The sequence below is a fragment of the Bos indicus genome, chromosome 20 (assembly GCF_029378745.1).
Source record: "Bos indicus isolate NIAB-ARS_2022 breed Sahiwal x Tharparkar chromosome 20, NIAB-ARS_B.indTharparkar_mat_pri_1.0, whole genome shotgun sequence".
Classification (NCBI taxonomy): domain Eukaryota; kingdom Metazoa; phylum Chordata; class Mammalia; order Artiodactyla; family Bovidae; genus Bos; species Bos indicus.
Window position 1 is genome coordinate 26,164,206 of NC_091779.1, and position 27,465 is coordinate 26,191,670.

The following is a 27,465-nucleotide window of genomic DNA, read 5'->3' on the forward strand; positions in this document are numbered from 1 at the left end:
TTGCAAAATTTATGCCACAATTCTGACACTTGTGGTTCTTCAGGGAATAAAAGAGGAAGTGGTGAGGGAAATCAAAGATACGCAAACGCCAGAGGATGGTGAAGGACAGGGAAGCCTGATGTGCTGCAGTCCAAAGGGTTGCAAAGAGTCAGACACCACTTTGTGACTAAACAACTAGGGCCCTATAGCAGCAACCTTTCGGCCTGAAGGAAACAGAGCTTTCTCATAATTCCTGTACTCTGGGAATCCAGAAAAAAAAAAAAAAATCCCTTAATAAATTCAATCATCACCTTCTAACATTTCTTTTTTAAAAACAAACTTCACACACTAATTTGATGAGCTAGATGGGTGGGGCTGCCTGGTAGCTCAGTTGGTGAAGAATCTGCCTGCAGTGCAGGAGACCCAGGTTCAATCCCTGGGTTAGGAAGATCCCCTGGAGAAGGACATGGCAAACCACTCCAGTATATTTGCCTGGAAAATCCCATGGACAGAGGAGCCTGGTAGGCTGCAGTCCATGGGGTCACAAAGAGTTTGGCACGACTAAGTGACTAACACACACACAGATGGGTGGGGTGGGGGGTGGGGGGTGGGGTGGGGGGTGGGGGGTGGGGTGGGAGGGAGGTCTAAGAAGGAGGGAATATATGTATACACATAGTTGATTCAGTTTGTTGTACAGCAGAAACTAACACAACATTGTTAAGCAATTATACTCCAATAAGAAATACATATATAAAATTAATTTGGCTTTTGCTCTCCAACTTAGAAATTTTTCTTAAAAACTTAGAAAAATTCAGCTTTCTATGAAATCAACACTTTAGCTATTCTACATGTATATCTCTAGTACACTAGAGAGATGTGTAAAAGAAAAAATAATGACCTGGCATATTAATTGTTGAAATCTATAAATACCTGTGCTTTATTATAATACAGATAACAGAGTCAGGTAGCATTTAAAGAAATTAAATATTGCTCTTTCCCTATGCTTGGATGCTTGGTCCTTTTTTATTTCTAGTTTCACTAAAACTTCCTAGGTTAGTTTTCTTTTTTTGGTCCATGATTTCAGGTCTGCTTATACGCTGACATCTTTTGTATTATTATCCATAGTCAAATACTCTATCCTGAACTTCAGAGTTGTATGCACAATCGCCTAAGAAACCTTCTTCTGGAGATTGACTCACTCAGTCATTCAACTTTTTTTTTTTTTTTTTTTTGAGCATCTACTTTATGTCAGGGTTTGTTCTCAGTATTGGGGATATAGCAATGAACCTAACAGACAATAATCTCTGTCCTCCTAGAACTTATATCCTAGATAGATGATAAGCAAAGCAACTAAGTGAATTTAAGCATTACAGAGAAAACTTAAGGCAAGGAATGGTAAGGGAAACTTTGAGAAGGTAGTTTTTCAAAAAAGGCTGCTTTTTCTTTTTTGTCACTAAGGTGACATTTGCACAAAAACCTGAAGGGAGTGAGTAAGCAAGCATATAGCGATGTGGTAGAAAAGCATTCCAAGAGGCCGACAGGCACTTCAAACCAGATTCCAAACTGAACTTACTGCTTCTCTTCCTAGTTTTCCTGTGTTTGAATTATGCCATCATTTCTCCCACCATTCAAGAAAGAAAAAAAAAAAACAAACGCCTGAGATTTACCCCTAGACTCGACTCCTTCCATAACTGAACAATCTTCCCGTCCCATTGATCCGCTTAGTATTTCCTCGTGACTTCTAGTCATTGTACTGCCTTGTTTAGCCATCATTTTCCTGTTAAATTTTTCTAGTAAGTGTTCTCTTAACCTGTCCCCTTGCCTCCAATCTTGCCACCTCCAACCCCTTCTTGATGTTGTCAGTGATATTTGTGAAATGCAAAGTTTTGTCACGCCATCCTGTTTAAACTTTTCAGTGGTTTCTAACCATCAAACCTACCCTTTATCATGGTATGGGGAGAGGGGTGTCAAAGATGACTAGCACATTTGCCCTGCCTGCCTCCTTTTCCTGATCTTTCCAGGTTTATTATTTTAAGCAAATATGCTGGCTCTGTAAAGTTCCTCCTAGAAGCCACCTCTCACAACAGTGTGTCCTCTTAAACATTCTACAAGTTACTTGTATAACAGTGATTTGTTTCTTTCCTAAATCCAGCTCAGTACTTGATCCACACAGGCACTAAAAAAATGGATAAAATTAAATGTACTGCCTTTAAGAAGTGGTGTAATATAAGTATGGTTGCCCCATATCTCAGCTCTAGGCACAGGCAAAAGGATTTCTCTCTCCTCGAATCCTAAGAAACACCTAGAAACCTGTTTTCAACATGTAATTCAACATATTTTGATACTGAACACAAGTAGCCAGTATTATTTGCTTGGAAAACCATCTGATTTGAAAGTGAAATAATACTTTCCCAAAGAAGAGCTTCTACTCCAGGGGAATTATCATATACACCATTTCATCTGTGTACTTTTTTTTTAGCAACACAGAGAATTTCAGTTCAAGTATATAGGAATTGCAGAAATTATGAATCACTTTTCTTATAGAATATGTGAGGGTGAGAGATCTGGTTTAAAGGGATTAAAAAATGTCATCAATTAGTGACTGAAAATAAGCAGATGTAACAGAAAATTAGCCTCACAAAGCTATTCTAGTGGTACCTGGGAGAAAAATAATTCAACTTGAATATAAGGGAGTAACGAAAGTGAAATACAGACAGAAAATTAACAAAATATTTAACATAAACAGGAGACCAGGAATAGCAAAATATAATTTGATATGCATCATACCTGCAACAAAAGAAAACAAACTGCAAACTTCTCATTTATTGAGCCTAGCAAGGGTAGCAATCTGTTTCCAACAAGCACCTGGGGATGAACGGAAGCTTATAGTACAACGCTGCATTAATTTGAGGTATGTTATTGACAGTGTTTTCATTTGTTACCACAGTCATTCCTTATTAACGAATAGCAATTGGAATTAAACTGCTGTATATGCTTTCCAAAAACCTATGGTTCATTTTGTTTTTTAGAGAACAGTAAAAAATAATTATTTGAACCAATTTATTTTATTATGTTCTTATCACTATTTTGATATTTACACCTATGTATCTAGGAAGATATATACTTGATAATGGTACTGGTAAAACATTTAACTTTAAAAAATACAAATTCTTAAAGATACTTTAATTAGACATAGAAACAGGCTTTCATTTAGTTTTATAATTTAATTGAATATTGGTAGTTAGTTTTCCTTTAAGATCTTAAAACTCAAATATTTTTCTCTATGGCTGGCAACCCTAGGCAGAGATTAACTGGCACAAGGACAATAAGCTACTGCCTAAATGTTTTATCAGTTTTTATTACACATGGCAATCAACTGGAGATGCTAATATACAGGCTGCAATTCAACAGGTCTAGGGTAGACTCCTGGATTCTAGTTTCTAACAAGCTCTCAGAAGATGCTGCTGGTTCATGGAAACCACACTTTTGAACAGCAAAGCCTGAATCCAGGGTCTCAGCCTTGTTATCTATTGGAAATCACCTGGGAGCTTTAATAATGATTAAAAAAATAGTCTATCATTTCTAAGACTGCAAAGTTATTTAGTCTGGGGTCCAGTCTGGGTGTTGAGTTTTTACAGTTTCCAAGCTAAGATGAGTTCCCAAGCCCACCTGGGCTTCCCTGGTGGCTCACATTGTAAAGAGTCTGCCTGCAAAGATCCCTGGTCAGGAAGATCCTCTGGAAAAGGAAATGGCAACCCACTTTAGTATTCTTGCCTGGAGAATCCCACAGATGGAGGAGCCTGGCAGACTACACCCATGGGGTCATAAAAAGTAGGAAACAACTGAATGACTTCACTCACTTAATTAAGCTAAGATGAAGCTAAATTTGAGAATTTAACATTCTAAAACGTATTGGTTAGATTTACTATTAGGTTTTCTTTCCCCTGGTTTCTATAGCCATGGTTAACAGCTAGGACTAACCTGTACTAGATAGATAATGAGCTGCTGCTGCTAAGTCGCTTCAGTCGTGTCCAACTCTGTGCGACCCCAAAGACGGCAGCCCACCAGGTTCCCCATCCCTGGGATTCTCCAGGCAAGAACACTGGAGTGGGTTGCCATTTCCTTCTCCAATGCATGAAAGTGAAAAGTGAAAGTGAAGTCGCTCAGTCATGTCCGACTCTTAGCAACCCCATGTACTGAAGCCTACCAGGCTCCTCCGCCCATGGGATTTTCCAGGCAAGAGTACTGGAGTGGGGTGCCACTGAGCAAGAGGCCCCAGATCTCCAATTTCTGACTGAAAAAACAATGCATTATCAATAAAGTTCTAATATTAAGAATCTTAGTGACTTCAATATTTACACTCCTACCAAATTATTAATAACATAAATATCCATAAAATTATATAATGAAATGACAATTTAAATCACTTTGATTAGGAAGTAGATATTTTAAAATGTGCTTTTAAAGTATATGGAGGTGTCTATCCCTAACTACAGGCTTCTCTTGTGGCTCAGTGGTAAAGAATCCACCTGCCAACGCAGGAGACCTGAGTTTGATCCCTGGGTTGAGAGGATCTCCTGGAAAAGGAAAACGCAACCCACTCTAGCATTTTTCCCTTGGAAATCCCATGGACAGAGGAGCCTGGTGGGCTACAGTCTATGGGGTCACAAGAGTTGGACACTACTTAGCAACTGAACAACAACCACAGCTAACTACAGGTAAAAAGGTCCAGATTAGTTAGGAAGTTTTTTATAAACAATATACGAACTTGGCGCACCAGCAGAAAGGCTCAGAAGGCAGAAAGGACAAGCAAATTTAACTTAGTGTCCTTGTTTGAAGCAGGCACCACTGACCCCAGAGTTACAGACTGACTGACTTACCACTCTTTGTTCATAGGCCTTTCCTATTATTTTACTAAGTTGAGATGTGAAAAATGTTAAGATGTGATTATATTGCAAGGCCCCCTCAATTCTTAAATTGCACACAAAAAATAATGGAAAATATTTTAAACTCTCAGGTATTTGCATAAAGTCCCTAATTATAGTAAACAGCTGGAGTACAAATCAACTGCCATTTACTAATGATGTGATGGGCTTCCCTGGTGGCTCAGACAGTAAAGAATCCGCCTGCAATGTGGGAGACCTGGGTTTGATCCCTGGGTTGCGAGGATCCCTGGAGGGGGGCATGGCAACTCACTCCAGTATTCTGGCCTGGAGAACCCCATGGAGAGAGGAGCGTGGTGGGCTATAGTCCACGAGGTTGCAGAGTTGGACACGACTGAGCAACTAAACACAATGATGTGACAAACTTTCTGAACAGGCTTTCTCACCCCTCCATTAAGAATGCAAATGTACATACAAATTCATGGTAGCATTAACTGTAACTATGACAACCTCCCAAATACATAAATAGTGTGGGAGAGCAAAGAACTTAAGTACAGACTGTGCACTGTATCTAGGTTTGCCACTAATTAGCTCTTAATAAAGCAAATCCCATACTTAGCCTCATTTTAAAAATAAAAGCACCTTGAGTAGACTATCCTGAGAATCTTTAGTAGATCAAAGCTCTACAACCTAAAAGTAACTAATTAGGTGCTCCTCTAAAGTAAATACAATTTGTTCTAAACTAGCAAGAAAAACCCAGCTTATTACTTTTAACAAGGTTGGTTTAACAAGTTTCTTAAGAAAAATAGATTTTAACTTTAGCCTCAGGGAAGTCTTCTAATTACTAAGCAATCATTTAAAATAGCAAATAAACTTAAAAATTAAGAAAAATTGGAATGTGGGGGAAACGGCAAGAAAAAGGATCATATAACAAAGTGTAAGAATACATCGTGCCAAATTAAACAATGTAAACTGAAGATAATGAGATATTAAAAAGCTTTTCCTAAGGAAAACTACTTCAAAGCATGCTGTATGGGATTTTTATGTTCCATCCCAAAGAATATATAGGCATTCTTTTTAAATATACAAAATGTTTCTAAGAGCTGCGAATAACTCATAATTCCAAAATAAAATTATCCCAATTAATAATATATGGAGATTATTTCCTTTTATTGTTCAGTTTGAAAACATGTCCTGCCAACCACAAATCACCTAGAGTGACCAAAATACATGAAAAACCCCTGTGAGAACCACAAAGTGCCATTTTTGCAGCTTTCTTCACAGGATGCTGAGAAAATGTAACAGTGAAGGAGTGAGAAACAGGTTGTCTCAATTGTTAGTTGCAATCATTCATCTTCTTCAGAACTGGAATCATTCTCTTGGTCAGAGAGTTCAGGGACAGGAAAGCGGAGGATGGCAGCTATTCCAGTCAACTGGCTGAGCTGTTCCCCAGACACGTGAAGACTAGAGAATATCCTAACGGTGCCTGCGTTCTCTTTCACGCTGTCGACCAGCCGCACATATCGGCTGCGTGTGGCTACATCCTGGTGCCGGAAGAGCTCATCGCTGATGAGCAATGTGTCAATTGCCATGGCCTCATTGGCCTTTTCCACCTGCTTGAGTCCATAAAATGCTCGGTCCGGTTCGTGTTGCAACATTTTATAGAAATCATCCAAGGCCTTTACTTCCCCAGCGGCTTTCGTGTCTGAAAGGCGGCTAGCTACTGTAGGGTCACAAAGAGCCTCTTTCAGGGAGTACTTGTGTCCAGAGGAGGCATGTACCTAGAATCACAATTATAAAAGTTAGATAAAAGAATCTCTTAGGGTATCCGTTAAACTGCCCACAATGACCTCAAGCCAAAAACACTACTAAGGTTTTATACGTTTAAGAATTTAAACCAAGTTTATTACATAAAATCTCTAGCTGCTTAACAGGTTTCTTTTCACCGCATTATCCAATTCACAATCCCAGCCAAGTTAAACCTTTTTTCCTCTGGTACTATTCTGAGTTCTAAAACTAGGAGTAGTTTAAGCAAACCCCTCTGCCCATGTTTAATTATCCCTGGGTAAGACTGTTTTACCTGAAGGAATTTGGACCGGTTTTCCAGGAGCACTTTGTTGTCGGTCTTCACTGCCTGTTGAAACATGTAGTCGCAGAACTGCTCCCTCACAAATCCTGGGCTGGCCACTAGGACGCACTTTACAACATCGAAGTGTATGTGGCGCTGGATGGCCTGGACCACCTGTTCATAGAACCGCTCCAAGGCCCGGTCGTGCTGCGAGCAGTTGCCTTTCCGTTTCCGAGGGATGTTCACTTCCACCTTGGCCCGAGTGAGGGTCATGCTGGGAGTGACTAAGCAGATGTGGGCGAGGCCTTCCTGCATAACCACAGCCGCCACATCGGCGCTCCAGGCTGGGTCACAGGCTTGCTCGATGCGCTCCAGAACCACACTGTCCCACTGTTTTTTGGCCAGGGTGAACTGGCGGTTGGGCTCCAGCTCGATGGTGTGGTAAGCCCCCATCTTGACATATTCATTCTCCTGGATGTTGGTCCCCTTGACCCGCAGCTGGCAGGCTTGGGAGTCGAAGTCGATGGCCTCCACGCAGAGAGTGAGGGTCGTGCGGACCCGGTTGCTTCCCACGCTGCCGGTGGAGGACTCGGTCTGCACCTTGCGGATGGTGGAAGCGCGCAGGCTGTCGCCCACCTGCACTAGATTGTAGGTGTGCCACATGTCCTCGGGTTCCTCGGGAACCAGGGTCACCTGGCCCGCATTGTCTTTCTCAATGTCCTTCCTCACGAGCTTCATGACCCTGGCGGGGGCTCACTGCCAAAACAAGAGGAACCGAGGGGGTCCCCGCGGAAAAAGGAGTCGGGAAGGGAAAGAAATCCTAGGCCGGGAAGGGGGCGGGGCCCGGTTCCTCCCGGCACCTGCCTCGCGAGAAGGAAACACGTTATATCCGACTCTAGCGGCCGTGGGGTGGGGCACTTACTCTAGCCCTTCCTTTTCGTAGTCTCGAGGCGCGCCGCGCAAAATCGGCTCGAGAGGCACCGCTGCGAACACCTTTCTCTCCGCGGTTCCTGCTGCTGTACAGACCAAGGCTGATGCAACGAGGGCGCATGCGCAGCCCTCCTCCTGCCTCCCAGCGCACGGCTTACGTCCCCAAGGAGGAGGCGGGGCCGCAGCTTGCGCGTGCGCAGGCGCGCTAAGCCCGGAGGTGTTTCCCGAAGAATAAACCACCTAAGGAAAGCACACGGAGTCTTTGGTGGCGAGTCTTTGGTATTAGTGCTGAAACTGGACTTCCTAAGTTTTTTCTTCCACCCCTGTTTGTGAAGAATCTGGGGAGTTGTGAGTGCAAATATATATATATATATTTTAAGCTGTGTGCACACCTTCTCCCTATGGATAATTCTAGTTACGGAAAAGTAATAACTTATGGAAAAGTAAAAGGGCTCTGAAAAGTGCAGACTTGGCACCAAGGGCCAAACTACGCCCCGCCTTGCTCCTGCCTCATCCCCAGTCAGACGGTGCACGCTTTTTGGAGCTGCTCAGTCCAGAAGCTGTTTCTTAAGAACGTCTGGTCACGGGGCATCTGCACTGAGTAACGTGCCCAGCTGCTTTGTGCTCTCAGTTGACCAAGTGTGCACGATCTGATTAACCCAGATGTTAAAACACTGATCCCAGAGAGAGAAGAAACCATCTGTGGAATTTACCCCTGGATGGACCTCTCAGTTGCTTTGATCTGATGTCCTGAGAACCCCAGAAGCCAAGGTTGGCAGTCTCAGCTTTCCGCTGCTCAGCAGCCTGTGAAATGTTTACGTAGGGGTTGGGTCTCAACAGTTTAGGACCGGATCTTCATTGTCAGAGCTGAGCTGAGACCCCAGGACTGGGGAAGTGGAGGAAGGACTGATTTACCCTGACTGAACAGCTGCAGAATTCATTTGAAAAAAAAATCCATAAGTCACTTAACATTTTGGGATGAAGGAGAGGCGGGGGTAATTTGAAAGGTGGGAACTGCCTCTTAAAAGGACCAGTGAATCGAAGAAAACCCACCAAAGTTTTGAGAGTTAAGATGGCTTGGAGGGCAGAGGGCACAAATCTTCCCCATTGGCCTTCCTATGTTATTGGGTAAGGCATTGGAAGGGAAACTTAACCACCCTAAAATGTAAGACTGGGATGAAGGGGTGTAATATGACTTTGGCACAGATCTTGATACCCAAATCTCAATTAACTTCCTCAAAGGTTGTCTGGGGGGAACACAAAGGTCCCCTCCAAAACTCTAGTGCAAATTAGAACAGCTTTTTCTTTTTTGGTGGCATCTCCTCTCCCTTGGCCTTTCTGTACCTCCTTCTTTCGCCACCTTCTATCATACTGAGTGCCCTCCCAAAGTTCCTGAGACTGTCTTCTTCCAGAACTCAAGAACTTTACATTGAACAAAGAACTGATTACACTAAAGTGTGAGTCTGGCTTTTGTCTCCCAACAGACATGGATCTTTTTATTCTTAACTAATAGTGTGTGTGTGTGTGTGTGTGTGTGTGAGAGAGAGAGAGAGAGAGAGAGAGAGAGAGGTGGTGGATAAAGAAGGAGGAAGAGATGCTTTGAGATGCTCCTTGGTCACCTTTTTAAGTATAATCATTCCCCCTCTTGAAAATCTGCCAAGGATCAAAAACCACAGTGATAGGTACACAGGGCCCTTAATACATGTTTGGTTTTTAGTGAAGAGCTATCACTTCTTAAATATTCACCAGGTACTTCCTATGCTTTTTCCAGTTCTTACCTATAAGGTAAATATTTGTTATTCTCATACATAAATGAAGAAAATGAATTAGAGAGGTTAAAGGATTCAAGGTCACATAACCAGTATTCAAATCCAAGCCTGCTTAATTCCACACTCATTCTACCAACACAAATCTGAATTTATGGACACTTGAAATCATCCCCTAAACTCTGAAGGTTATGTGTAGTTGTTCAGTCGCTCAGTCATGTCCGACTCTTTGGGACCCCATGGACTGCAGCACACTAGGCTTCCCTCTCATCCACTATCTCCTGGAGTTTGCTCAAATTTATGTTCATTAAGTCACTGATGCTATCTAACCATCTCATCCTCTCCTGTCATTTCCCCTTAACTCTCACCTTTATCAGTTAAACTAAGACTCACAGCTTAGAAGTCAACCTGGGGCATTGAAAGGAAGGTTCCTTCCTTGCTCTTTTATTACTAAAACAAAAAAGTCCTTATATTCTTTTCAATATTTTTCAATATTTTCAATATTTTTATCTTTTCAATAATTTTCCTTCTGCTCGGCCTTGGTCACCATTGTAATTCTTGAGAAAGATCAAATATCCTACCTTAGAAAAATAAATATATATTTCTACATTGCAAATCAATGGTAAACCTCTGTTGACTGTTGATTCTGTGATTCTTCTTTTTTTTTTTTTTTAATTATGAGACACACTGCTTTGGGTTGTCTTTTAAAATATAAATGTGCTTCAGTGATTGAACATACTACAAAACTTTCACAGAAATGTTTTTTGATCTGAAACGTCCATAACAGAATTTTTTTTTAGTAATTTGAGCTTGTTGAATGGTCAGATGTTTTTCTCCCAGATTTTGTGTTTTAACTTAGTCTTTCTAGGTCAGTCATCACAGTTCTGAGTTATTTGGGGGTTCTCATTCTCTGTTAAAATCCAAATTCCATGAAATTCAAGGCTTCCAAGACATGACTTCACAAATTTTATTTCCCTGTATCCCCTTCAGCCCCCTAAATTCCTCAGTGGGAGCAGTCTTTGTTCCCTGTACATCCTGGCAACTTTCTACTTTGCTGCCTTAGCTCTTATCTTTTTAAAATGTCACTTTCTCTCACCCCTACTTCCATAAATCCATTTAAGCTTACTTATCATTGAGCTTAAATGTTACCTTCAAGTTGAAACCATGCATGCTATTAGTTGGGTACATTTCTTTCTTACTGAAATCTGGATGGGTTCATCCTTGCATCCCTCGACTGTCCCATGAAAAGTCCCCTTGCACCTAGTAGGCATTCATATATGGATGACGAGCTGAGTGGATCAGATAAAACATGTAGCAACTATATTTAACATTATTACAGATACTTCTTAAGACACTGATATTACTAACTATAGCTCACCTGGTTTACAAAGTAATTCCCTTTATTTTCAGACTTCTACGGTTACAGTAGTTACATAACATATAGCAGTATAGAGTATTTTCAGTCTTTAAATAAGCAAAATCATGAGGGAAAAAACCGAAATTTAACTGTTGCTTTAAATCCTAATTTTATACTTATTTATTGGCTCTTTGAAGATAGAACTCTTTGTATCAGTAACTTTAATTATATCTATTTTCCTGTAAACTTTTATTTATATTAATCTCTCCAGAAAAAAGAGAAGTCAGTGTTGTTGCTTCCAAAAGCTTTCAATTTGTTGTTTTTGATATACTTCCAGTGTCTCAGTTGGGCTAGAAGTCAAATATCCTGGATTGTAATTCTTACACTGTCAATTGTTTTTACTATAATTTCTGGCACCACTTAATCTCTTTGAAACTGAACTTCTTTTACTTAGGAATTGAGGAAATTGAATTCAGTAATTAAAATTGTTCTAATTGTAAAACCTATTCTGCAATGGTATTTTTAAAAAATTAAAACACTACCCATAATCTCACCCTGACACATTTATTTTCAGTTTTGAATCTGATTCTTCTAAGGCCGATTTTAGTGGTAAAAGACCAATACTAATTTTAATGTTTGCATGTCAAGAGTTAGCAGACCTGAGTTATGGTCTTTTCTAGCTCAATTTTAGCAACTTTAGTTAAGTTCCCAACCTCTATAAAGCTAAAATTTTTCACTGTAAATTATAAATAAGATTGTCTGCCTCTCTCATTCACTATCCCTTAGAAGGTTTTAATGAGATTATGATACATTGAAAATTGTGAAACTGGCTTCCCTGGTGGCTCAGAGGGTAAAGCGTCTGCCTGCAATGCAAGAGACCTGGGTTCGATCCCTGGGTCAGGAAGATCCCCTGGAGAAGGAGATGGCAACCCACTCCAGTATTCTTGCCTGGAGAATCCCACGGACGGAGGAGCCTGGTGGGCTACAGTCCACGGGGCGGCAAAGAGTTGGACATGACTGAGCGACTTCACTTTCACTTTCATAGACATGTAAGGTATTGTTGTAAATCTCTAAGAATACCTGGCTTGAAATTAGAGATTTGGATCAGACAAAAGCAAGGAGCAAGGGCTCACTTTAACATGATCACAATTATTCAGCCTTGAAAAATAACGGGTTCAGTAGAGTTGAATGATAGATGATCTGTTGGGTGCATTTATGTATACTACTTTCTACCTCCTTTCCAGGGAAACCTTAGGTTACTCCTACTGCATGAGCTGGCTCATGTACCTCATGATGAACTGATTACAATCGTTCCTATTATAATAATAACATTAGAAATGATTTGTGTGATAGCAGCAGGGCTAATGGGCTGCCTTGTTTGAAGATCCTGTACTTAGCACTGCTGCTGCTGCTGCTGCTGCTAAGTTGCTTCAGCCGTGTCCGACTCTGTGTGACCCCATAGATGGCAGCCTACCAGGCTCCGCCGTCCCTGGGATTCTCCAGGCAAGAACACTGGAGTGGGTGTACCTAACACAGTGACCCTTAAATAGTAGAGGCTGTATACATTTTCTTGTATCCATCTTAGATTTTTTGCAAAGGTTACTTTCCAACAACACAAAACTAATATTTTCCTTTTTCTGCTTTGGGGGCTTTTCCCATTATTACTTTTTTGCTTATCTATTACTTCTTTCAGACTCTGAGCTTCTTAAGGGCAAACACTACTTTTTATTGTGTTCCTTTGTATCACTTTTCATGTGTCCCTGGAACCCAGCACAACTGGTACATTATCATAATTATATGAAAGAATGAGTGGTTATTAGCGCTACTTTAATTCAGAGTTTTTAACTTGTCTATCATTGACATCTTAAAATTATGAAATCACATTCTGTTTTATAGTGTTACTGATAATTTGAAAGGAAGATTTCTCTTAAGATAAATTTTTGTAAACCTATTTCATTTTTTTGAGCTATCTATGCATGGATAAGAAAATGATTAATTTTAAATATATATTAGTGAGATAAAGGTCTTAAAATGTTTTAAAATATTGTATGATGACAATTGGTATTATTACACTTGGTTTGGAAAATGATCTTTACAGAATGAACAACCAGCACTCTTATTATAAATTTCTAGTGATGATTGCAATAGTTATTTAAGAGAGAATGTACTAACCTTAAATTGTACAAAGATGTCTATGTGACGTCCATAAGCAAAGTTAGTGGTTGACTGGGAGGATTATTCAGCTAATTCAAGTAAAATGGTAAAAGAGAAAAGGGGAAAGTGTTTTGTTTTGCTTTAAGGAACTTGCTGTACTCACTATCTAAATTTCCTGTGATTAAAAATACTTACTTGCAATTGTCACAAAACAATATAAAGCCTCCTACTAAATAAATAATCTTATCAACAAAAGTGTGTGGGAGGGTATATTCCTATTTGTATGAATCTCTATATAATATAGGATTATTTTATTAAAATATTACAATAAAATATGTAATTTTAGGAACTGGTCAATACCTTTGAATTTTCAAACTGTAGTACTTGGCAAACTAAAAGTATATAGTTAAAAAGAAAATTTTGAAAAGCATATTTGTAAGTTGTATTAAGAGTACAGGATTTATAATAAAATATGCAGACCATTCATCTTAATCATTTGAGATTCTAGTGTGATTGATTTAGGTATCCTATTCAAATTTAAGAATTTTCATTTATTTCAGCAGATCTCAGGTAGTTCATACCAAAATAATATGTCTTCACTGCTTTTACTATCTGAATTATAATGATTTTTCAAAGATTTCTCACTTATTTTGTTTATAGAGCTCTACTATTTTTATAAAGCAATATTAATGTTTTTGTACATAGAGTGAATTCTTAATTCCAACCAGTGCATATATTTTAATTGCATTTTAAGATTTAGTTGACTTTTTAATATTCCTTTTAAGTTAGAAAAGACATTTGATAAAAAATTAGGTCCTGTCAAATATACTTGGTCCTGGTACTAACCACTGATATGAAAGAATATTAGAGATATTAAAGCCTGCCAAAACTAGAGTTATCGATCCTGTGACCTGGAACATTTTTGAATTATTTCATTGTCACTTTTCTCCCTAAGCTTCCTCTTAAAGGTAGAGTATTCAGAGGAAGCTCTGTTATTGGGATCTGGTGAGGTTGCTGGTGTCAGAGGAGCGATTATTCTTTGAATCAAACTTGGCCCTGGAAGAGAACTAAAAGGAGGACAATGTTCATATCTTTGTATCTAGGAGTGTGTTTGGAATCTTATGATGCAGTTTTTAAAAATGTGATAGAAAATTTCATGTAGATATACTGCATGTTATTATAATTTTCAGATGTATATATTTCAGCATTTTAACATCACTTGAAACTAGGAGAATTGATGCTTTTGAACTGTGGTGTTGGAGAAGACTCTTGAGAGTCCCTTGGACTGCAGGGAGATCCAACCAGTCCGTTCTGAAGGAGATCAGCCCTGGGATTTCTTTGGAAGGAATGATGCTAAAGCTGAAACTCCAGTACTTTGGCCACCTCATGCAAAGAGTTGACTCATTGGAAAAGACTCTGATGCTGGGAGGGATTGGGGGCAGGAAGAGAAGGGGATGACAGAGGATGAGATGGCTGGATGGCATCACTGACTCGATGGACATGAGTCTGGGTGAACTCCAGGAGTTGGTGATGGATAGGGAGGCCTGGTGAGTTGCGACTCATAGGGTCTCGAAGAGTCGGACACGACTGAGCGACTGAACTGAACTGAACTGAACTGAAACTAGGAGGCATCTGTAGGTTCAGCAATTATAATCGGATTGGCAGTACTTTTCTTTCTTAATAGTACCTAAAATACTGGTGCATCAGTCACTTAATGGTGATTTCCATTCAACTAGATATAAATATGGATAGATAGAAATAGATAGACTATTCCTGATATAACTAAAAGAGACAACTTGACTCCTTTATTATTTTATGAGTTTGTAGTCTGTTCTTTTGTGACTCATTCAATAGCAAATTTTCAAGTACCTATTATTCATAGATGGTAGGGATAATAAACAAAGACCCTATTCTCAACAGAACATACACTAATCTGGGAAAACAGACAACTTGATGTTTAATTTTAATATGCTGTGTATTATAGAAGCAAAGGTGCTGGAGTCATTCAAGTATCTGGGGGAGGGGGGTTCAGTCTACTCCAGTGGCTTCATGGAAGTGACATTCACATGGGGACTTGAGGATCTGTAGCACTGTAACAGAGAAGGCAATGGCACCCAACTCCAGTGCTCTTGCCTGGAGAATCCCAGGGACGGCAGAGCCTGGTGGGTTGCCTTCTGTGGGGTCGCACAGAGTTGGACTCAACTGAAGTGACTTAGCAGCAGCAGCACTGTAACAGCTTATGCAAAGACCTGGAGATTTCAGAGGAACTGGCACAATGGAGGAGCTGAAAGAAGCTCAATAATCATAAAGACAGGAATATATTCAGCTCATTTACATCTGTTGATACATTACTGTACTTGCTTTGAGAGCGAATACAGTTCTCCAGTCAGGGGCCACTCGGAATTGGCAGTGTATTCTGACTTTAGCATTGTGACAACGATTCCAAATATCTTTCATCTCAATTTCTTAACAAAAATTCAAATACACTATATTGTATTTCATATAACAGAAGAGCAGTGTAGGTAAAGAATAGCATTTTGATGCCTAGTTTTCTGAATATATTTAAAACATGAGCTCCTTTATTTTATAAATTAGTTAAGGGGCATATTAAAATTCAGCAAGTTCTACATCTAATGGGATGTTTGTTGGGTTGAGGTGTTGGAACCCAGGCAGAGGAGCCTCCATCTAAGGAAGTAAGATCAACAGTTATACGTTGTGGCCCTCGAGCTCATGCATCAAAATAACAGCATGAGAGCAGGGAAGAAAAGTAGGCAAACTAGTTTGGCATGTATGTTTTATTGCTACCATTACTGCCCATTTATTAAACAAATGAACAAAAGTCCTCTGAATTTATTGCTGACTTTACAGGCTTCATAATGACTTAAATATTTTCGCTGTTTTCAGCAGCTCCTGACAATCCACTGTATGTCATTGGAGGTCATTTCTTTGTTATAAGTAAGTGGCTGACTTCCTTCCATATCCAGCCATGAGCTCACTGGACTTCTTTTAGAATAGGAAATCTTGCCTGTGAAAAAAGTCATAAAAGAAGACTCCTGCTTGTAGTCTAGCTGAAATGTTTCTAGGGAGGAGAGATACACACTCAATTAGGGATAATTCTGTATTTGTATTTTTAATAACCGGAGATTATAATTTTTTGAGTTATAATTTGAGTTATTTTGAGTTATAATGAGTCTTATTTGAGTTATAATTAATGTAAGAAGGGACATCATCTAATTTCACTATATACCTAAAAGTCATGGAAAACAGACCCATTTCATCGTTAATCAGATCCTTATCAAAGTCTTTTAGACAATTAGACTTGGATTTAACATTTAGAGGGTTGAGCAAGAGGGAAATGGATTTATATTTAGACAGACAATTGTTGTTGTTATTCAGTCCCAAAGTCATGTCCGACTCTGTGACTCCATGGACTGCAGCACGCCAGGCTCCCCTGTCCTTCACTATCTCCTCGAGTTTGCTCAGATTCATGGGCACTGAGTTGGTGATGCTATCTAACCATCTCATCCTCTGTCGCCCCCTTCTCCTTTTGCCTTCAGTATTTCCCAGCATCATGGTCTATTTCCAAAATGGTACATTTCCAGAACCTGAGAGATCTGAATAGAGTATAGGGTTTGCCATTTATTAATTGTGTGACTGTAGTCAAATTAGTCTCTCAGTTTCTTCATCTGTAAAATATGAATAATAGTTCCAGAATTTCCCCTTTTTGAGACTAAAATGTAATATGTGCAAAATTCTTGGCACAGGGCCTCATATCTAATACATTCTCAAAAAATATGTGCCTTTCAGCAGTAAGTAGTGCTAATTCTTCTCTGTTATTGTCTTGATCTTTGTCCCCTGGGAGTTTGAATTTTGCCATTTGGACATGACCAGTGGGAGAGCTGGGCAAGGCATTAGGGGGTAGGAAGAAAAGGCAGGGTGTTCGTTTCCCCTGTTTTCTCCCTGCTAGGCTTCAGCTTTGGCACTAGCTGCATTCTGCTTCTTACGGCCACAGCTCCTGTCCAGTGGTCCCCCTCCCATAGCCAGAGTTCACGGTCAAGCTGACGTTGCTACCCCGTCAGGCCTAGGAACAGCAGTGGCTTTTCATCTCATGTTGCTTCAGGTGCTTTCTTCCTACTTGTTCCTGCTTGTTCTACGGTGCTCCATCAACTTTTGTCAATTCCTTTCTATGTTTGTGCAAACAGTCCCTTGACTTAAGTCAGTTTTCTTCAGCTAAATCCTTTATATGTGCTACTAGTTCTTTTGCTGGGACTTGGACATATTTAAAGTAACGATAAAGACTTTAGACATAGAGAAGGGCATCTTTCCTGATGAATCATGTTTAAATGTTGAGAAAAGTTAATACAAGATAGTCCTAAATATAATGGGAAGTTTACTGAGATAGTTTATTAGAGAGATGGTTGTTGTGATGTAAACCCAGCTTTGAAGACTGGAGAGTTTGTTTAGAGGGTAGGGGGTAGTAAGAAAGAAGGGTGGAATGCTTTTCTAGATGCATAAAATAGTATCATATGCACGGTAGCAAAATAAGCATGAGGACTAATGGGGGAAATAAGGAAATGTGACTCGATGTCATGACTGGCAGTTTATGTTTGGAGGTTTTGGTAGGCAGATAATGGTCTTTCATATATCTTCATTTCCTAATCCCTGGAACTTGCAAATGTATCACTATATATGGCAAAAAGGATTTGGTATGTATGATTAAATTAAGAATCTTGAGCTGGGGAGATTATCCTGGATTATTCAGGGGAGCCCAGCATAATTAGCATTTTTTATATGAGGAAGGAAATAGGGTCAGCATCAGAGATGGAGATGTAATGAAGAAGCAGTCACAGGAAAGATCTGAAAATGCTACTTTACTGGCTTTGAAGATGGAGGATGGAGCTACAAGCCAAGGAATGCAGATTGCCTTTACAGTCTGAAAAAGGCAAGGAAATGGATTCTCCCCTAAAACCTCCAGAAAAAAGGCAGCTCTGCCAACATCTTGATTTTAGCCCAGTGAGACTTCTGACCCATAGAACTATGAGTGGTAAATTTGTCTTGTTTTAAGCCAGTAAATCTGGGGCAATTTGTTATGACAGCAATAGGAAACTGATAAGAGGCATAGTGGGAGACAGAGGGTACTGGATTAGGGCAGACCCTGAAAGTTTGGTTGAGAATTGTGGATTTTATCTTATGGATAACATAGAGCCACCAAAGGTTTTTGGCTAAAGACTAAGGTATGATAAAAAAACTATGTATTAGGAAGATTAATTAGAGGTTAAGTTCAGACTGAAGACAGGAAGATGAGTTCTACAGTACTGTGCATGGGTGGGTATGGTGATAAGACCCCAGATTATGGACTCTGTGGATTGATGAGAAGTTTGTAAGGAAGCTGACAACATGATGACTGACAGGATAACCAACAAAGGAAAAGAAGACATCAAATTTTAGATCCTTCTGTTATGCTGTGAAATGGGCATAAATGTAACACATAAGGCGGCTTCCCAGTTGGCTCAGTGGTGAACAATCTGCCTGCCAATGCAGGAGACCCAGGTTTTGCCACTGGGTCAGAAGATCCCCTTGAGAAGGAAATGGCAACCCACTCCAGTGTTCCTGTCTGGGAAATTCCATGGGCAGAGGAGCCTGGTGGGCTTACAGTCCATAGGGTCACAAAGAGTTGGATGCTACTGAAGTGACTTAGCACATATGCATGCATTATCTCCCAACAGTTGCAAAAAACTAACAGTATACAACTTACGGCTGTTTTAGGCATAAGGAAATAAAGTAGTTGACTATATATATATACACACACACATATATGAAATTGTAATTTGTTTACTTCAATTTTTTTGCATTTCATTCTTTTCAGAGGATTTGCAAACCTCATTTGATTATTTCTACATTCAAAGTCGCTCAGTTGTGTCTATCTCTTTGTGACCCCATGGACTGTAGCCTGCCAGTGTCCTCTGTCCATGGAATTCTCCAGATCGAACCCAGGTCTCCCCCATTGCAGATGGATTCTTTATTGTCTGAGCCACCAGGGAAACCCAAGAATACTGGAGTGGGTAGCCTTTCCCTTCTCCAGGGGAACTTTCAGACCCAGGAATTGAACAGGGGTCTCCTGCGTTGCAGGAAGATGCTTTACCAAATGAGCTACCAGGGAAATCCATTTCTAAATTAGTGACTGCTTATTGAGTAAAATGAGAAAGATACAACTTGAATACTTAGTAAAACATTCAAATTTTGCACAGCAACAACAAGAAGATGCAAACAGCCTCCAAAAAACTTGAGTTGGAGAGGAATCATAGGTCAAATGGGCTTCCCTGGTGGTGCTAGTGGTAAAGAACCAGCCCACCAATGCAGGAGACAGTGAGACTTGGGATGGATCCCTGGGTTGGGAAGATCCCCTGGAAGAGAGTATGGTAACCCACTCCAGTATTCTTGGAAAATCCCATGGACAGAAGCGCCTGGCAGGCTACAGTCCATAGCATTGGCTAGAATTGGACATGACTTAACATGCATGCACGCATAGCTCAAACATGTGTAAAGGATAGTGACAGTGGCTTACACAGTCAGCTATTCACTGACTGTAAAGCTGTTCCCAAGTTGACACTATTTGCATTATTGGCCCTTTTCACACAAAGCTTCAGCCATCTGCCTTCTCTTTCTTTCACCCTTGCAACTTTTCCTGCTCAGTCAGTAACTGGTAGAAAAGATCTAACTATTGGTTAACGATTTGGAAAATCTTAGAAAATGCTTTGATTCCACCTTTTTTTACCCCCTAAATTGAGCATAAGCTTGCATCTCCACTGTGCTTAAGTCTCTCCCAAAAGATACCTATTTATGCACAAGTAACAATACTTTACTTTGTATTTTAAAAATTATTCTGCTAATTCTCAAAGTAAATGTTCACTACTTCCTCAATTTCAATATGTTCCTTTTCCTGGGTGCTAACACAGAAACATCATTTCAGCACAAGAGACAACTTTGCCTTGCATTCTTCTCTTTCCTCCTCTGTAGCAGAAACTATCTTGAGTACATAAAGCAAGAAAATGAATAATGTCCACTCTTGAGCAACCTGAAAGTAGAAACTCTACACACAGACACGAAAAAGGAAAGTAGAAGCCATCAGCAAAGTCCTAAAATACCATGCATACTGTCAAAAACAACTTTAATTTGAAAAGTCACTTCCACCTTGTAAAGTTTTCAGCACCTCTCCCCCCATCATTGAGGCGGAGGGTTTTGAAACAACTTCAGAAGTAATTCACACCGAAAACCCAACGCAGAAAACTGCTTTCAGAGCTCCAACCTGCCCGGACTATCTGGAGCGCCCGAAAGTGGATCCGCGCTCCCTTCTCCACTCCGGGCCGAAGCTCTGCGCGCCTCCCTCCCGGAGTCCCGCGCTCAGGAGATGCTCGGAGAAAAGCAGGGTCACTCACCGGAGAGGAGCCAGCAGTAGGCGACAGCGACCCCTGGGCTGGCGCGGCGCCGGGGGTCCATGACTGGAGTGGGCGCAGCGCCCGGGGGACGCGCGGGATCGGAGGCGAGGACTCGGCGGAACCGCGCGCAGGAGCCGCGTTGCTCGCCGCCGGGGGTCTCAGTCGCTGGCCGGTCGGCCCCGGCGCCCGGGGAGCCGCGGGGCGATTTCCTGTGTTTTCCACCGGTGCCTCTAAGTTCGGTTCACGCTACTCGCCTCGCAGAATTGCCACATCGCCCCCCCTCTTCGTGCTCTGAAATCCCACTGGCAGCCTCCCAGGCTGTGTCTGAGACATGGACAAATAAAGCCAGCTTCGCGGGTCCTTGTTTAGGCTAAAGTCCACGAGCTGCGAAGCAAACCTTAAAGGGACATCTGCCTTTCATTGAGAGGGTGATCCCGCTCCCGGCGCCAACTCCCTAAGGTGGTAGGAACGCGGACGAGGGCTGGACCTTGAGGGGGTGTCGTTAGCCCAGTGGCTCCGCCTTCGCACCCCTCGCTTCTCCCGAGGTCTGGGCACCCAGGCGCTTTCAAAGTGCCGGCGCTCCTCGGCCAGTAAGGGGAGGGGGGCGGCTTTCCTGAGGTCCGATTGCGCAGAAGAGGTCAGTCCGTCTGTGAAAGTGAGCGAATTTGGTTGCCGCGCGCCTCTCCTGCGGGCACTTGAACTTCGCTGTCCAGCCCTTTTGCACTCAAAGTGGGTGGGGGCGTCTACCCTGACACGCCCCTCTGAGGGCTTGGCTTTCCATAATGAGGGTTTGCTTCCTTTCTGCTGATTCGTGGTCACAGGGAGGCTTTTCTTTGGGCAAACTGTGATAGCTAGAGGAAAGGAGAGCTAAGACTGAGAGAAAAAGGGAAAGAGAAATGCAAGAGGGAATCTAGAGGGGAAGGAAGGGAGGAAAACAGTCTCGTTAGAAATGGAATGTGTGTGGGCTATTTGTTTAATCTCAATTAAGATGTTTGTACACTGGAAATTGAACCTAAGAAAGACTTTAGGGCACTGTTTTATTTCTTGTTGCTACAGACTTTAATAAATAAGAATGAATTAATTTGGGTGCATGTTATTTACTCCACTTAGGAGTTTGCAGTGCTTCTCTTGTCAAGTTGTAAATCCTTTAAGTCAAGAGCCACATCTACATGGTAACTTCACCAAATACTTGTTGTATTTAAATCAGCTATGTTTTAATGGTTTTGAGAATTTCAAAGAAGGGGAAGTAATGGATGAGTAGACTTGTATTTACAGGTGTAGTGTGTGTGTGTGTGTGTGTGTGCACTCTCAGTGGCTCAGTCGTTTCTGACTCTGTGACTCCAAGGACTGTAACCCAACAAGTTCTTCTGTTCATGGAATTTTCCAGGCAAGAACACTGAAGTACGTTGCCATTTCCTCCTCCAGAGGATCTTCTTGACCCAGGGATCAAACTCCCATCTCCTGCAATGGCAGGTGGATTCTTTACCACTGACGTACCTGGGAAGCCCCTTACAGGTGGTTCAGTTCAGTTCAGTTCAGTCGCTCAGTCATGTCCGACTCTGCGACCCCATGAATCGCAGCACGCCAGGCCTCCCTGTCCATCACCAACTCCCAGAGTTCACTCAGACTCACGTCCATCGAGTCAGTGATGCCTTCCAGACGTCTCATCCTCTGTCGTCCCCTTCTCCTCTTGCCCCCAGTCCCTCCCAGCATCAGAGTCTTTTCCAATGAGTCAGCTCTTCGCATGAGGTGGCCAAAGTACTGGAGTTTCAGCTTTAGCATCAGTCCTTCCAAAGAAATGCCAGGGCTGATGTCCTTCAGAATGGACTGGTTGGATCTCCTTGCAGTCCAAGGGACTCTCAAGAATCTTCTCCAACACCACAGTTCAAAAGCATCAATTCTTTGGCGCTCAGCTTTCTTCACAGTCCAACTCTCACATCCATACATGACCACAGGAAAAACCATAGCCTTGACTAGATGGACCTTTGTAGAGGGACTCAATTATACGCAACTCTACTGGACTGGATTCAATTTAACTACTAATTGAATATTTCTGTCTAGCGGAACTAGAGTTAGGCAGGACAAGAGTGCCACCCAAAGGAGGACTCATTGCCTGGAATACAGTACAGGTGACACAGTACAGAGAATCCAAGGAACAGCAGGGAGAAAGCCACAGGGATGATTGAATAGACTGCCAAATAGAAGATCGCAAGGGTAAATGTTGGAGAAGATGAAATTTAAGAAGTTTAATGAAGATAAAATATTAAGTGGGTAGAGGTGAGATGTTGATGTCCATCACATCTCAGAAAGGGACCTATCAGCCAAAGAATTCCTCTTCTAATTTATGAATGTGAAGTGATTCACTCCTTAGTAAGTATATTTAAAAGTCCTGTAAGTCTGTAAAAAATTACATTGTATTGGGCCATAGTTAAACCTACTAGGCAGTACTTGGGCTCCTTTGCATGCAAGCCTGCTAAGTCGCTTCAGTCATGTCCAATTCTTTGCAACCCTATGGACTGTAGCCTGCCAGACTCCTCTGTCCATGGGATTCTACAGGCAAGAATTCTGGTTGTCATGTGTTCTCCAGGGAATCTTCCAGACCCGGGAATCTTCCAGACCCAGGGATCAAACTCAACTCTCTTAAGTCTCCTGCATTGGCAGGCGGGTCCTTACCACTAGTACCACCTGGGAAGCTACTTTGCCTGCATTGAATGCTCTCAATATCACACTTTGACTTTCCAGTCTCTCATTTTTGTTAACTTGATATTATCAACCTACTTCCTTCCTCTTTCTGGAAAAGTTCTGCCACAGAATGCCTTTCCTGTGTATATCTTACCTTTCTGTAGTTTCACCTGCATCTTATGCTTCTCATCATGACCCAAAGGGATTTGCACTATAATTGGTAAATTCTAGTTAATTGATTTCTGCTTAGACTTTAAGGCTTCCCTGTGGCTCAGATGGTAAAGAATCTGCCTGCAATGTGGGAGACCCAGGTTTGATCCCTGGGTTGGAAGATCCCTGGAGAAGGGAATCGCAGCCCATTCCAGTATTCTTGCCTGGAGAATTCCATGGACAGAGGAGCCTGGTGGGCTACAGTGCATAGGGTCGCAAACCGTCAGAGATGACTGAGCGACTGACACTTTCAGTTTCACTTAGATGTTAAAAAATCATAATAAATATTTTCCCAAAAATATTTTTCCAAATTGCTCAGTTTTCAAAAACAGATAATAGTATATGTGGTCCGTATAATCAAAGCTATGGTTTTTCCAGTAGTCGTGTACAGATGTGAGAGTTGGATCATAAAGAAGGCTGAGCTCCATAGAATTGATGTTTTCAAAGTGTGGGGCTGGAGAAGATTCTTGAGAGCCCCCTGGACTGCAAGAAGATCAAACCAGTCAATCCTAAAGGAAATCAACTTTGAATATTCTTTGGAAGGACTGTTGCTGAAGCTGAAGCTCCAATACTTTGGCCACCTGATGCAAAGAGCTGACTCATTGGAAAAGACCCTGATGCTGGGAAAGATTTAAGACAAAAGGAGAGGGGGCAGCAGAGGATGGGATGGTTAGATTTCATCACCGACTCAGTGGATGTCTATTTGAGCAAACTATGAGAGATAGTGGAGGATAGAGGAGCCTAGCATGCTACAGTCCAAGAGGTTTCAAAGAGTCAGACATGATTTAGTGACTGAACAGCAACAAAATATTTGTGTGTATGTGTGCATATAGGTATACAAACACATATATACACATGCATGTATGTATATGAAATTGTAGAAAATTGCAATATATTCAATTAGAAAAAATGAAAAGAGAAATTCTAAAATTATGACTGAGCCTATAGTTACTGAGAACTTTACCTTTCTTTGGGGGGGGGGTTGTTAATAAATACTTTGAATGTAAATATTTAAAAAATCTCCTCTAGGATTTACAGAATAATGGCGATAAACAGCACTACCAGTGCTGTGGTTTTTGAAGTTAATTTTCATATGTGTTATGAATCTTGTAGCTGTGTTTATCAGTCTTCATGTCAGGTTAATGCAGATGCAGAGAGTGAGAAAACAGCTATTGCTGGAGAAGTTAATTTAGAATAAGTGTTCATTTTCTAAATTTCAATACTTCTAAACAAAAATCAATGTCAGAAAAGCTACTTTCTTAACCAGTTTTATCCTAAAAGAAAGACATGCCACTGAGTGAATTGAGGCTTAGAGAAGATAAAAGTAGTGGTCACAAACTAGTAATTATATGAGGTTACTTGATGGCTAATGTTAAATAAACTCTTTCCTGGGGGCTCAGAGGGTAAAGAATCTGCCTACAATGCAGGAGACCTGGGTTTGATCCCTGGGTCAGGAAGATTGTCTGGAGAAGGGAATGGCTACCCACTCTAGTATTCTTGCCTGGAGAATTTCATGTAACGAGGAGCCTAGCAGACTACAAATTCATGGGGTCACAAAGAATTAGACACACTGAGTGACTAACACTTTCACTTTACTCAATGTTAAACTCTAGACTTTTCTATTTTAAGTGAGACAGTCTGATCAGATCTCTTCGAGTTTGGAAATATTGGTGAAAATTAAAAATACACTAAGAAGTTAGAGGCTGAACTGATTAAGAATTTGGAAAGTAGAGTCTGTGAAATGAAGCAAAAGTAATTGGGGTTGCCCACTAATAATCTCAAAAAAAGAAAGATACTTCATTCCAAAGTATTCTCCTTGGAGCTTATCTAACATATGAGTAAGATTACTGTAGGTTCTGGAGTTAAGACTGAATGGATTCAAGTCCCGGAACTACCATCTGGGAGCTGTATGACACAGGAAGAATTATTTGATTTCTCTAGGGCTCAGTTTTCTCAGAAGGAAAATGGGGATGAAAATATTGCTTATCCTTGAAGACTGTCTGTTGTGAAGATTAAATGAGACATGCCTACAAAGCATTTAGCACAAGCCTAGTTTTAAAGTAAATGTGTAATAGAAATGAATCATTCTTCTCAGTGGTAGAAGAATTAGTATTAGATAGACATTGGAAACATAGGTCAGGGCCTCTGTGTGGTGGGCCCTATAGGAAGTGATGTTATTGGATGGGCATCAGAAGGGAACTTTAGTGTTTGGCTAAAACATTACCGTCAACTCCTATTACTGTTTCTAAAATCTTCACCTTTAGAATATTTACTTTTGGATGAGGAAATTATCTTGAAAATATAAAAATTGTAAAATCTGTAAAATGGGCATAGATTAAGACATCAGAGCCCTTTATGGCATTAGCAAGGATTTGCTTTTCAAATTAGCTAGCTGTCAAAAAAATTTTTAACAAGAGAAGAAAAATTTCACTAAGGGGTTAGGAATAAAAGAGAGTCTAGAGTTCTGTTCCTGGTGTATGCCAGGGTTCTTTGGTAGTAAGATCATGGATTCTCAAGGCCACAACATAAAAAAGTTATCCCCCTCTGGGTATGAGGGTAGTGTCAATTTTACTCAATAATAAATAACTTTTAAGCTATTACGTGTTATAGTAACATTTTTATAGGAAAAGTACAAAATAATGTGTTTCGAAAAGTTAGAGGTTTCAAATACATTTTAAAGTAGCTTCAAGTGCGCTTTCATTCTCCCTCTTTGAGGATTTAGGGGTAGGTGTTTGTTTTTATAAAGATTTCATGATGATTCAGATTTAAAAATTTTACTATGTATGTGTTTAGAATAATGCAGTCCAAAAACAGAGATACTAATTCACGGTGCTAACCCATATAGGCACCTTAATCTAGTTCAATAAATTTTGAGTTCCTGCTATGTATCAGACTCCAGGGTTATGTTCTGCTGAGGCAAAAATGGGTAGAACAGTTGTTTTTCTACTGAAAATCTGCTGTCCATTAACTTCTTTCACTTTGTAACTAGGAACAGAAAATAAGCAGTTTTGTCCTCAATTCTAACATTGGTATGTTTCATTTTAAGCTTGTTAAATTAAGCAGTTTTGTGAAATTATCATATTCATTGTTGCTACCTTGACTTAAGAACCCATGATACTTCTTCCATGACCAAAACAAAGTCATGTTTATGATGACAATGATGTGACCAGCCAACCTTTTTTGGTCTTGTTATTGTGTAATGTTCTTGTGTGAATGTTTTTTCACTTAAAATAAAAAAAGGTGCTCCTCCCGCTCTATTTCCTGGATAAGTCTGTGCCAGAAACCTGGTCCAAAGACATTTGGGCGATGGGTACTTATGAAAAAAGATCTGACTTTAGAATCCTGGTGAGGGACAGTTCTTAACACTGAGTAAACTTCTCTAAAACTTGGCAGACTTCAACATGAGAGAGACAGTAAGACTACAGTGGAGGGAGTGAGGACCAGGGTGGTGCCCTGGCAAGAATATTTAATTTGTGGCACTCTCTGACTCAGTATAACCACCACTCATGAGCAGTAACATTTTAGCTATGTTGCTGGATCCCTGAATTTGAAATGTGAGTTGATTATATTTTAAGGTATTAGGCAATTCTAGAATTATTTGAACAACTTGATTTAATTATTTTCCTTTAACCAATTTCTAAAAAGTTAAATCAAGAAAATGGGCTCTAAAATCCCAGGATTGTAGCAAATAAATGATTAGTTAGTAATCAAACTAAGAACATAGGTATTTCTTATAATAGGACTGGTCAGTAGATATCTATATCTATGCTGAAGTGTGTGTGGTCAGTTGTGTCCAACTCTTGGATACCCCATGGACTATAGCCCCCCAGGCTCCTCTGTCCATGGAATTTTCCAGGCAAGAATACTGGAGTGGGTAGCCATTTCCTTCTCCAGGGTATCTTCCTGACCCAGGGATCAAACCTGTGTCTCTTGCACCTCTTGCACTGACAAGCAGATTCTTTACCACTGTGCGACCTGGGAAGCCCCATGTATCTGTATC

At 40.7% G+C, this 27,465-nt stretch overlaps 2 protein-coding genes and 1 long non-coding RNA gene across 4 annotated transcripts in view; 1 reads left to right on the top strand and 2 right to left on the bottom strand.

Moving 5' to 3' along the window:
• The window catches only part of ITGA1 (integrin subunit alpha 1), a 182,045-nt gene extending 160,744 nt beyond the window's left edge, over window positions 1-21,301 (bottom strand). For both annotated transcript variants that reach the window (XM_070774687.1, XM_019982758.2), the window contains exon 1: window positions 20,574-21,301. In XM_070774687.1, the coding sequence (XP_070630788.1) occupies window positions 20,574-20,634 (61 nt within the window). In that variant the 5' untranslated portion in view covers window positions 20,635-21,301. The remainder of the gene's footprint in view (window positions 1-20,573) is intronic.
• Window positions 2,788-7,880, bottom strand: PELO (pelota mRNA surveillance and ribosome rescue factor). The gene is made up of 2 exons (XM_019982759.2): window positions 6,943-7,880; window positions 2,788-6,643 (listed from the first exon to the last, which is right to left on the bottom strand). Exons 1-2 carry the CDS (start codon window positions 7,666-7,668, stop codon window positions 6,209-6,211), a joined length of 1,161 nt encoding a protein of 386 aa, XP_019838318.1. The 5' UTR covers window positions 7,669-7,880; the 3' UTR covers window positions 2,788-6,208.
• Window positions 7,232-8,112, top strand: LOC139178007 (uncharacterized). The gene is made up of 2 exons (XR_011562431.1): window positions 7,232-7,371; window positions 7,874-8,112. It is a non-coding gene; the product is annotated as an uncharacterized lncRNA (long non-coding RNA).
• Window positions 21,302-27,465: the final 6,164 nt, after the last annotated feature.

Excerpts from the sequence above, each read along its gene's own strand:
- PELO (XM_019982759.2), bottom strand. The coding sequence starts at position 7,668 with ATGAAGCTCGTGAGGAAGGACATTGAGAAAGACAATGCGGGCCAGGTG. Across the intron at positions 6,644-6,942 it reads ACCGGTCCAAATTCCTTCAG|GTACATGCCTCCTCTGGACA; the intron begins GTAAAACAGTCT and ends TTGTGATTCTAG.